At 36.4% G+C, this 12,742-nt stretch overlaps 1 protein-coding gene across 1 annotated transcript; it reads right to left on the bottom strand.

The window, feature by feature from the left end:
* Positions 1 to 423: 423 nt before the first annotated feature.
* On the bottom strand, positions 424 to 9,277 carry LOC104072325 (kelch-like protein 5). The gene is made up of 6 exons (XM_009587280.1): positions 9,083 to 9,277; positions 7,971 to 8,195; positions 7,527 to 7,689; positions 3,405 to 3,617; positions 2,912 to 3,083; positions 424 to 833 (listed from the first exon to the last, which is right to left on the bottom strand). Exons 1-6 carry the CDS (start codon positions 9,255 to 9,257, stop codon positions 777 to 779), a joined length of 1,005 nt encoding a protein of 334 aa, XP_009585575.1. The 5' UTR covers positions 9,258 to 9,277; the 3' UTR covers positions 424 to 776.
* Positions 9,278 to 12,742: the final 3,465 nt, after the last annotated feature.

Genomic DNA, 12,742 nt, shown 5'->3' with positions numbered 1-12,742 from the left:
AAAAGGTATGATGTTCTACATCTCACGTAAAAGCTTTGAAAATCCAAAAAGTACACTGGATGTCAAAAATCTCCGGCAGAAATTATTAAATAGCAGATTTCTGTTAGCATAATAAGACAACATTTAAAATAAGGCTTCGGTTAAATAAAAAGTTTGCTAAACTAGGAATGATGATAAAAGTGCAATAGATTCACCAAATACACAACTTCATTTCCAAGGCAGGCATTACCCCTGCCATTTACAATAGTTTGCATTGTTTTGTCAGCCTGCATTGTAATAGTTCAGATACCTTTAGCCAAACATGTTTATTGTAGGCAAATTAAATATATGGGGTCCAATCCTATAACTTGTTTCACCCAGAGATTGACTCAATTATATCAGTGGAAGTATATCTGTTTATAGCATCATTCCTCTGCCTGTTTGGGGGATCAAGGCCCTGGATCTGTAACATTTGATTATTATAGTGAGTTCACTCATGAGTTTTACTTGTTTCTTAGCACTTCCTAAACAGAAGTCCTCTGCTGGCAACTGGCTGGTTGCAGCTGATTTTCTTACAAATAGAATTCTTGTAACATACGGGTAACAAAGCTGATTTTTTAAAAAGTGCTTAATATTGGTCCGTAAGAACAACATGTACATGTTAGCTTGAGACCAAACGCTTTGCCGTTGCAGATATCCTGCACCTTGTGTTTATTGGTGCACTGGTGGTTTGCTTGAGGAAAAAAGAAATCGTCTGAGTCTACGGAGCAGAATGTCACCTTCATAGAGAAAATAATTTACAGTTTTACAGTCACAACACATGCTCCAGCTCTTCCTAAGCACAATGGTGCAACCTATAAGCAAAAAAAAAAACACACAAAAAAATCCATGAGATAAATGCAGTCAGCTTTAAGTTTTTTTTTTTCCCCTAAAACTGACAGTGTTTAGTTAATGCTTGTAATAATAGTTGTACAGCTGCAGCAGAGTGGCAGTATCACCCACACTCTGTTAACCTTAAGTCTGTGACTTAAAAAAAAATAGCAAATTTGTCCAAAACTTGGATAAAAACCCACAGAAAAGGTGAAGATATTTTATATCATAGAGTGAAGCACTTTGAAAGCAATAGCAAACCCCAAGAATATGAAACAATTCTTATTGATAATTTCAATTACTTGGTATTATAGGAAAAAGAATCCATTGTTATGATACAATCTGGATACTTGAGCTAGCCAGTCTGACAACTGAGTAATGTTGGCAAGACAATGCATTTTTCTCTCAAACAGAAAATGCCAAATGTGACAGGGGTAACCTCTCCTTTTTACTTGAATATTTTATAAAATCCTGTTAAGAGTTCTTGAAATCAGAATAATTTCCCAGTCTCTATTCTTTTTTTGTAAACAGAAGTTACTTCTGGCAAGACCCTTTTCTGCTGAGATTCTGTTGGACTTGAAAAGAGGAAGGTAGTTTCTAACACTCATCTTAGCTTCCCCTTTTAAACTTCATAGTATTGGAGTGTGTGTGAATAACACACTAACTGCTACACAGATTATCCTGAAGACAAAAAAGGGTGTTTATGCCAGCTCCCCTATTTCTTTTTTTCCCAGGAACAACAGATTTATCCTGAACTGTCTGTGGCTCCAACAAACTTCACTTGAGAAAATTCCACTACCCTCTTTTGAGTTGTGCATGGATGAAGTGGTGGCAGACTGCTGACATAACGAGAGACGGAAGGTACACAGACACTTCCAAATCCCTCTAGGAAGGGTTCAAAACTGTCCTATATACTGGGATCACGAGATTCAGTGAGATATAGAGGGTCAAGGCTGAGGATACAAAGGTACATACAGGTAGTCACTACCTAGACATCATGCAAGATTCATTTAGATGAAACGGTGAGAAGCACTGTTTCTCTCCTCTGGTACGCTTTTTTTTAGTTTTACAAATAATGCCGTGGGTTAGCATTACCAGTACTGCCATTGAAGGCCCCAAGCTCTGATGAGCCTCCTAGATGACTTATGTTTTAAGATCTTGCAGCAGTATGAAGTGGGGGAAAATGGACAGCTCAGTTTTCTGTGTTACAAAGATTTTGATAGAAAGCAGTTCAGTTCTCTTTTTGAATTAGCAATTTGGGGCTATTACTGGGATAACATATTCAGGAGGTCAGAATTCAGCTGCCTAAATACTGCTGTCTAATGCTGTTGTAGACGACCTTGGATATTCATCCTGGCCTGCAACTGGACTCCAGAAGGGCCTTGGTCTCCCATAGATTCTGTGCTGTATCTGCCAGCCTTCTGTGGATGTAGATGCTTTAGGGTATCTCAAATGGCAGTAGATACCAAAGGACAGCCTGCCCAGGATTTCCTGGTGTGTGCTCTTCCCACAGAGAGGCACATTCCTGGAGCTATAAAAAAGTAAAAGTAACCAAGCTTTGAATTTACAGTAATGGTTTCTGATCATGAATTGAAGGATTTTTTTTTTTTTTTTTTTGAGCTGGGTGAAGAGAAATGGGAAAAGGCTTCCTGAAAGTTGCACACATTGCACATAGCATTCACATCAGGAAGGGATTATTTATGAAAAGATGACCACAACCTCGAAGAAACTGATAAACTTGCTGAGAGACACGGTAGAGCTAAAACTAATCTATATTTATCGTTTATCTTCAGAGTAGGAAGTCATGTAAACAGAATGCTTTATGACAATTTGGGGAACATGTCAATACATTTCATTAACAGTAGTTTATTAGAAGTTAACAACTGTCTGTTCAAGGTAAATCATCGCGAGATGGTAGACAAAGGAAAAAAAAAAAGAGATTTACAACAGACTAGTAAGAAAGTGCTTCTTAGAGAAGGAGTATTTGAATTCTCCTTGTAAAAAGAGGCACACTTGAAATAACAAGATAAATAGTAGCATATGGTCTGATCAGAAACTATACCTGTGTCCATTCATTTGTCTGGGGATCATAAGACTCCACTGTATTAAGGTATGTTTGACCATCATATCCTCCAACAGCATACAACTTGTCACCAAGAAGACATACTCCCACTGCATCTCTGCTAATGCTCATAGAGGCCACAGCAGTCCACATATCTGTTTTTGGATCATACCTAAAAGATAATTTGTGTTATGCTCTAAAACTGTTGCCAAAATTCAGTAGAAAAAACATATTGGAATTGACACTCTCAAGGTAGTAGAAAACAGGTATTATTAGGACAGCACAGATTTGGGTGTTAATTTCAAAGGTCTTGGCAACATTTTGAATCATATTACGACTACACAGTATGTTTTTATATGTAAGTTTCCTCTGCTCATGCTAAAAATAACACGGCTATTTTATTGGGTTTCTACTTACAGCTCTTTCCATAAATCACTCTATAGACTAGCACTATTAGAATTACTAGCAGGATATGCCTTCATCAGGATATTACCTTTCTACGCAGTCTGACAGCCTGGATGTTAAGTTTGATGCTGGGGCATCATGACCACCTATTGCATACAAGAACCCATTCCAGGTGGTTACACCTACACCACCTCTTCTTTTTGACATCTGAGCACAGAGGGTCCATTTGTTTGTATGAGGATCAAAACATTCTACTGACTTAAGACAAGAACTTCCATCTCGACCACCAACTGCATAAAGCCTACAAAATAAAAAAAAAAGTAAATAAATATTGTCTGAACAAGACAAAGTTCCTAGTGATGTATGAAGGACTTTCAAGTTTGTTGAAAAGGGAAGTTTCGAAGGAGACTTTCAACTTTCAATAGAATGTTCTGTTGTGAAAACTCAGGTAAGATTTTGCTCCGATCTTTTCTTTCAATGCATAGTAATTTACAGAAAATTGATATCTGTAACACAGCATTTATGTTCCAACCTATGCATATAGCTAACTTTTTCAAAATTATTTATGTGACTTGAAGACGAAGGCCCATTTCTAGCAGGGTCAAAGGGAAAAATTCCGTAGTGGATCTGTGCATGCAACAACTCTGCCCTGCCTCATCTTGGCATTCGAGTATTTTTCTGGACCTGGGTTTTAGTTTATGAACGACAGCGCTACGTTAAGTCCCTCACACCCGCTAGGTGGCCTAGTTTGCTCAGTTCTAAGAAAAAGGTTTCTAGCATTTGGTATTAACAAAGGATTTCAACTTTTTGGGAAGGCTAGAAGGAAAAGATTGGTTTTAGGAGCACTCCATTACTGATGAATCTTTAAAACTAATCAAATAATCAAACTTGATAAAGAGTTTATGCACACAGTTTATGAGCAATCTATGCTTAGAAGCAGAAAGCCCAATACTGTTATTTGGAAACGTAGGAACTCAGAAGCCATTCTAAAGAGGAAGCAACGCATCAGAAGTAAAGTCCAGTTTGAGAGATCACCTGAAATATCATTAATTAAATCCTTTCATAGCCTAAGGCACATTATAGCATGGTTAAATAATCAAATAAACATTAGATACTGTATATGATGATAGTGTGAACAATTTACAACAGTTACTATGAAGCACTATTCAAGATGTCCTCAGTTTGGGAAACACCATTGTTTGTTTTTTTAAATATACCGACCAGCAAATATACAAACATCTTGTAAATATAGTTGACCTAGTAGTTCTCAGTAATAATTTTAATACCCTTTAAAAAAATATATATTTGCATGGAAGTTCCCATGTTTTAATAACTCAACTTCTTTAAGGAATGTATTAAAGGTTACTGAAAAATCCTGTTGCAATTCCAAAAAGTTCATGACTAAGAAAATCAATCCTCTATGCAACATAGCATTTAAATGAAGCCTCCCACCTTACCTCCCCCCAAAACATGACAGAGTTTTGATCACTTATGGAGTGATCTCACATTTCGGACATGGAGAAAGATATGTTAATTTCTCTAGATGAAGGTTTTGAGCAAATCTGAAATATATCAAGTTACAGATAGATATTACTAGAAAGTGCAGAAGTGTCTGCTCCTTCAGCTGAAATGCTGCATGCACTTTTAAGCTTTTTAGCTATAGGTATCTAATGTTGCTGCCTACGTTAAGAGACTAGGGAATGTTCTATAATAAGAGAGAAATGTGAGGCTCTAATTCTGGTGCTTTTCACCATACCTGAGACCCTCTGCTAAATATATAGGAAGCTTCAGACCTAACTTAGGCATTTGAGACTGCAGTTCCAAGGCAGCCCAAGGTACTCTGCTTGCTGGTTGTTCAAGTTCTTCCCTCTTCCCTGCGCCCAGTGAGCATTTCCACTCATTCCTGGACTTTTTCCAGATCTCACAGGACCCTTTGTAGGTGCATTTCAGCTGTACTAATTTAGCAGCAGACTAACCTTCCAAAAAAAAAGTGAAAAGCTTTTTGCTACCTTACAATATTCAAACAGCTCTAGGGAGATGCATCAGATAGTACATAAGCAGGAAGTGAAAAGTTGTGGTCAAGAGAGTGTAAATACTCTGCCATGACCACAATACTACTCAGCAAATCAGGTTAGCTTTGTCTACAATGGTATTCCTGTAGCCACCCTGGCAAAATATGGTTTGGATAAGCCCACTACAAGGCTGGTGGAAAACTGGAAGGATTACTGGGCTCAAAGGGCTGTGATCAGCAGTATGAAGTCCAGCTGGCAGCTGGTTACTAGTGGTATTCCTCCCAGGCTGATACTGTGGCTGATACTGCTCAATGTCTTCATTAATTATCTGAAAGATGTAATGGAAATCAGCCTTAGCAAGTTTACTGATAATATCAAATTAAGGGGAGTTGCCGATATGCTGGAGGGCTTGGTTACTATTCAGAGAGACATAGACATGCTGGAAAAATGGGCTGAGTGTAGTCTCATGAAGTTCAGCAAAGGTAAATGCAAAGTCCTGTACCTGGGATGGCATATTCCCATGCAATAGTACAGGCTGGGAGCTGACAGGAGAGGAGGCAGCTTAGGAAAAAATAGATGTGGAAGTCCTGGCAGACAACAAGTCAGCAGCATGCCCTTGAAGTAATGACAGCTGATCCCCTTTATTCAGTACATATAAGACTGCTTCTGGATATTGTGTCCATCTTTGGGCTCTCAGTATAAGAAAGATCTTGCCATTCTGGAGCAAGCCCAGCTGATGGTCACTAAGATGATGAGGGAGCTAGAATACATGACATATGAGGAGAGGCTGAGAGAGCTGCCTTTGTGCAGTTTTAAGAATTCTTGAGACAGCTAAGGAGGCATCTTACTGCTGTCTTCAACCACCTAATGGGAGGTTATATAGAAGACAGACCATTCTCAGAGGTATGCAGTGAAAGGAGGAAGAACAGACAAGTTCAAATATGGGAAATTTCAACATATTAGAAGAAAAGTGTTCAGCGCAACGGTGGTCAAACATCAGAACAGGTTGCCCAGAGAGGCTGTTGAATCTCCATCCTTGGAGATATTCAAAACTCAGATATAACCTGAACTACCTCAGTTAACTTTGAAACTAAATCCAACTTTAAGATTGGCCCTGCTTTGAGTTGGCGTTGGATCAGATGACTCCAGAGGTCCCTTCCAATCCAAATTATTCTACGATTCTGTGATTCCAACTGATCTTTATTTTCGTAATAGCTTGATTCAAGTACCACTTGTATTTTTGGGATGCTATAGAACAATTATACTTAGCCCAAACGAAAACAATGAAATTCACTCAAAGTCTAGGAATCATGGTCTACAAATAAAGACTGAAGGAGCTGGAGTTATTCAGTCCTGATGACAGAATACTGAGGGGCTGTGTGTCTTTAAATACAAAAGGCTGTTGCAAATAGGAAAGAAAAGATGCATTTTTCCACGTTCACTTTGGATAGTACTATAATAATAATAATATAAATCAGCAAGAAGTATTTAAGACTTGACATGAGGAGAACTTCACAAATGTATTAATAGTTAAGCAGATTGCTTAGGGAAGTTACGGAAACTTTACCACTAGAGGTTAAGAACAAGATCACTCTGGCTGTGAGTGTTTTAGATATAATTGATTCAGCTTTGGGTAGGCAATGGATTAGGGAACTCCTTGAGGTTACTTCCAGCCATTTCCTGTGACTGCAACATAAAATGACCTAGTTGTCTGAATATGCTTTGTATCCAGAATTAGGCATATTTTCACTGAAAAACAGCTGTAGAAATTTCAGATAGCACTCCAGATTAGATTCATTCTGCCAGAGCTTACTGTTCTGACTTAATGCAATATAACATGAGTACTCCTCCATGACTTTACAGTAATTTTGGAAGTTGATTGTTCATACTATCACAGTAAGAGGACATCACTGGAGTCTCAGTGAAAGAGAACAACCATTTACTCCTTTCTTTATTACGGAAATGGTAACCACTTACTGGCCTATAGAGATGGTGTCTCATAAGCGATACTGAGGGGCACTGTGATGCTGTGGGGAAGCTTGCTTGACCCAATACAGTATCTTTTCTGTTAATGAAGAAACTTGGTTCTTAATGCTATCAGCAAGTATCTATCAAGAGAAATTATTACGAGTCATTTAGAATAGTCCTGTAATTACATTAAAATAATGAGATAGAAAACGGAAGTTGCCTTCACATACTTTCCATTTAATATTGCTACACCAACAGTGCTCCTTGGAGTTGACATACTAGCTACAAAGTTCCACTGACGAGCCTGTGGATCCCATCTTTCTACTGTATTCAGGTAGCTCCAGCCATCATGTCCTCCTACAGCATACATGGGACCTTCCAATACAGCTACTCCTAAAAAAACAGATATGAAAAACAATCGCTTCTGGGTAAGGGGAAAAAAGACCACATTTTCTTAGTGTGCACCAGAAAATATTTAAAAACAAGTAAGAAGAAATTTCCTTTTGGTAGCCAATGCTGGATATAATCTGAAGGAGAAAAGATGTTCAATAAGCAATTGACATTAAAACAAAGTTTCCGCCCCCCTAAACTTAATTTCTGAATGTTTTTTGACCAATCCTAAAACAGATAACCTTTTAAAAATATGCATTCAGCCTTTACAGAACTCTACATACCAAGACCATGACGATGAGTGGACATAGGTGGCATTACACTCCAAGTTTTTGTTCTAGGGTTGTAGCACTCCACAGTATTCAATGTTTTCAGTCCATCTCTGCCACCAACAACATACAATTTGTCATCTAAGACTGCAACTCCAAACTGTAACCTTCGTCCATTCATGTTTGCCACAGGAGTCCACATGTTAGTACGAAGTTCATACTTTTCAATGCTTGTAGCTCCTGAATCACAACATATGTAAGTTATTAAAAAAAAGTCTGAATTATTAGGATAGTTTTTATTTCAGCAATATGCTGATCCCACAAGACAGCATGACATCCTGCGGCATGTTCTTAATTCTATGTATACAAGTCTTTTTTTACTTCCTCAGGAATTAACTGCACCATTACAGAGAAGGACTTTCTCAGTGCTTTTCAGACAAAAAGCAGGATTTCTAACTGCTTTGCAGAATCAAGCCTTTAGAAATACAAATGTTAGGAATATAAAACAACCCTTGTGACATGCAATTATATATTGAAATCAATTGTTTTGTAATATTAGAAAAAAATCTGAAGCTATGTGACGTGAAGTACTAACAGTGCTAACTTCAAAACAACAAATGAAAGAAAACACTTTCTCTGCCGTAACTTTTCTAACTTGCCAGATTCCTTCTAACTACCATTAAACAGTATGGAAGTGTCTATAAAAAAGAAAATTCACGTAGCTCTGACAGAACCATTTAACAATTAGTCAAAAAGCTTTCTTTTTTTTTTTTTTAATGCATGTGCAGGTCACGTTTGTGCCCTTTCTGTCATTTTCTTCCTTTTCCAAATTACTTCCCACTCAAGTAAATAAAGATCAGTTTTCACTCAGTTCAACATTTCAGAAATCAGATATTCCCTTGATAATTTCAAATCAATCATAACTCTAGCTTTCAGAATGTTTACAGTATTATCAAAGCTACATCGGGTTTTTTGATGTAATAAACAGTGTACTTCTAAAACATTTCATGTTCTATGCTCCAGAATCTTTGAATTTTAGAATTAACATGTTGTAAAAACATCTATCAAACATTTCTTTTAAAAAGAACCAAAACAGCTCATCAACTAATCATTATATAAGCCAATACCTTTTGTTGCATCCATTCCTCCAACTGCAAACAACACGCCCACTGTAGATTTTCTAGGTTTGGTGCGAGGACTTTGCAACATAGGTCGTCTCTCTGGCAACAGATGGTACTTCATTGCTTCCATAATGAGTTTTTGACATTCAATGTCATCCCTAAAGAGTGCATTATTTTCCATATCTGCCAGAAACTGTGAAAAAAAGAAAATTAAACAAGCTGTATTGCTATAAACCACATGAAGAATAAAAACAAGATTACAAGAAAACATTTTATCCAAAGACTTCCACTGCCTGATTTAAAATCTATGTATTTTCAAAATGGTCATGTAAAAAAGGCTAGGGTAAAGATAAACTTGTAATAAACAAAACATTCGCATTTTAAGCTAAGCCATTAAGTACAAAAAAAGGAAAAGGAACGCCATCTGATTTTAATAGATGATTTAAGCTTAATGGTCCAAAGGAAGAAAACAAAAATTTCCTCCTGTTCCAGTGCCACTACAGGTATGTTGAAGGAAATGGAATCAGGCTCCGGGTAAGTAAGTCAGTTTAACTTCACCCTCTTACTCCCGAATCCACCCAATCCAGAAGTCTGTAAAAGCCGCTTCATGCACGGACTGAATATTTTGATATATATTCTATTCCTTGCTCTGACAGTGACCCAGATCACAGTATATCAATTAATACAAGCCTTTGTTAAATATTTTAAGATCAAAGATGCATGCAAATTTGACAAGTGTTAAATTTTAAACCTGACTTAAATAAAATTAAAGTTAAATAAAGACTACTAATAAAAGTTACTAAGTTTAAAGATTCTGGAGTCTTTTGTACTCCATGTTTGTCAGACTGCAGGAAAAATATATTAGTAGGTTGAGTGTCCCAACTGTAATTATTAGAAGTCTAGACAACTGGCATTTTTCTGAGCTACAAGACATGGCCTGAGTAACAAAGAAAAAAGGAAGTGAAGTGCCCCACTGGGACTTGGACAGTTGTCAGAACAGTAAGAAAAAGGCAAATGCCTCTGAACTGCCATTGCAAAATCCAAACACTTTGTGAATATCAGAAATGAAGTCCACAAACCAGAATGAGATGCCATTGTTGAGATGTTGACAGCCAACCGATAACAGGTACAAAACTGCTGTGAAATTAGTAATCAGGAGTACTAAAGGGACTCATTATGAAATAGTTGTGCATAATATGGTGTGCATATCCCTGGCTTAAAGCTGCCTTAGGACTGCGAAGTGGCAAATAGGACATCCGTGGTTCCAGAAGAGATACAGATAAGTACAGACTGCTAAGCCTGAACATCTCTGTATCAGGCAAATCAACAGAAACTATGACAAAACATAATTAACATACACAGAGAATAAAAAAAACTTTCAAAACCCTACCAACAGCTTTTGAGAAAACTGAGACAAACTTTTGCACTAGTTCTCTAATTGGCTAATGTTCTGATTCTATTTAAAATAGCAAATTAAAGTGTTCTCATGTAAATCAGCAGAGGGAACTTAATTTTCACTCTTTACTTTCAGTACTTCCCATTATTTCTTCTTTTGACCCAAAGCACCACTTACCACTAGTATCACTTCACAGGGACACCTTGTGATTATAAATTAGTAAACTAAAAGCTGTCTTTTAACTGCCAGCATGCAATGCTATAAAATTGCACATGGTTTAAAACAACAACAACAAAAAAAAAAACAAAAAAAAGGAAAAAACCCCCAATGAATTACTACTGTCCTAAATCGGACATTGTCATAGTTGCAGTCATGAAAATTAAAGCTTGTACACAATATGACCAATTCAGACCTCCAATATATTTTTCTGATAGACAAGCAGCATTTAATATTTAAAGCAACACTATGTGTGTATGTATGAGTTTTGCGACAAGATGCAACCTACATTTTCTCCATTTTCTAACCCTCCCCAACCTATGAAGAAGTCTTCTCATAGCACAGAGTCTCAATCTCCGAAAGCAACTTCATCTCAGTTAAAAAGAAATGCAATCTAAGATTGTTTTGGTACCCAAAAAACATGCAGGCTCTTGAAACTAAACCTACCGTATTTCAATTTGCTGTAAATATTCTTCACTCAGAGAACTTGGAATAGGCTTACTTAAATGAAAACCAATTTTTTCCAAGTTTTATTATTTATATAGCTCCTTGTACTAAAAACATTTATAACTGAGCAGTTACAAATTATGTGTTAGCATGCAATTATAGTCATTGGAAACCTGATGAAGAGAAAGGCAGTGCAGATACTTGAGTACTACGAATTTTTGTCTAAAAGGAAGCTGAACCATCTTGTAACTCAGAAATTGCTTGATTATCTTTTTCATTAATTTATCAGAGGTGGAATACTTGCCACCTTACAGCTTAAGAAGCTGACAAAATATTAATCTTTAGCCTTTGTAAGAGCAAAAAGAGACTTACAAATATTTAGGACACTGCTTGCATTAACCAAAGAGATGACAGAATGCTATGTACAAAGAGATGCATAAAACCACAACCAATAAAACTGACAATTCATTACGATTTTTTGCTTCCAGTGCTACAGTTTCACAGTATTTCCCAAAGTTTTTTTTTTTTAAAGTGTATGAATCTAATATTCTTTGCATCTCTGCTTGCAACATTATTGATTTCAGCAAGATGTTTAATTTTCTAATTTAATTTCTTTCAAATAGCTTTAACCCTTCAACCGTAAAATTGGAAACCTTTTAATTATGTTATGTTTGCTGTTAGATTGCCTAATGTCATGTGATCGTGAAGCAAAACATGATTCTGAAAACATTAAGACTGTTTTGGGCATTTCAAACCAATTTACTCAATGGACTAACTATTCCCATATTAAAATCACTGCTTTAACACTTTGTTAAAGAAAGTAATAAATAAAAAGGCAACACAAAAATATTGTATTAGAAATATATTTGGAGAAGACATGAAAAATTTAAGATAAAATAAGTGAAATAGGATTTTGCTTTGTGTTTCATTCTGCTATTTTCCTAATCAGTTACTGAATGGACATAATTTGATTTCAGTACATATTTCTGGGATAAATTCTGTACTTTCAGTTGCTAAAGATGTTTCAGTTACAGTCAATTAAGTAAAAGGAATACAGCAGTGGTTACTTAGTTATCAATTAATTAAATGCTTAACAAAAGAATGATTTCCTCCACGTCAACTGGCTTGAACTGTATTATATTTTTAGAAAAAGTGAATTACAAAGTCAAAGCCACAACTGAAAATCCTGCCATTGCATATATAATAATCAGTATGGAAATATTAATACTAAAATGCTTGCTAGTGAATCTTACTACCCAGCAAGAGGATACCAGATTAGAGGTAATACACAGAATGTTGTGTATGTTATTTATCACTGTGCGTGAATCGAACTCAGTTTTTGTTGTGTTAATGAATTCTACTTATTATTCAGGTTCCATAAAAAAACCTGTTTTCTTCATTTAACAGAAATAATTCTCACTAAACAAACTGAAAACTGTAAAGCAAAATCCTTTGACTGTATAGTAAGTGTTAAATATTACTAATGAAGGTCCAGCAAGTAAGGCTAGCACAAGAGAAGAAAAAAAAAAAAAAACACCACAAACCACCAAACCCCAAACCTAGTTTACATGCATGCTATGCAGAGTGACCTGGACAGGCTGGATCGA

Source organism: Fulmarus glacialis, unplaced genomic scaffold (genome assembly GCF_000690835.1).
Source record: "Fulmarus glacialis isolate BGI_N327 unplaced genomic scaffold, ASM69083v1 scaffold44971, whole genome shotgun sequence".
In the NCBI taxonomy this organism is placed as follows: Eukaryota; Metazoa; Chordata; class Aves; order Procellariiformes; family Procellariidae; genus Fulmarus; species Fulmarus glacialis.
Note: the sequence above shows the minus strand (reverse complement) of the source record. Positions and strands in the feature narration are given on the sequence as shown.

Coding starts and splice junctions, on each gene's coding strand:
- LOC104072325 (XM_009587280.1), bottom strand. CDS start 9,257: ATGGAAAATAATGCACTCTTTAGGGATGACATTGAATGTCAAAAACTC. Junction 7,690..7,970: donor CACTCATCGTCATGGTCTTG/GTATGTAGAGTT, acceptor CTGTTTTTTTAG/GAGTAGCTGTATTGGAAGGT. Junction 3,618..7,526: donor GTAGCAATATTAAATGGAAA/GTATGTGAAGGC, acceptor TTTATTTTGTAG/GCTTTATGCAGTTGGTGGTC.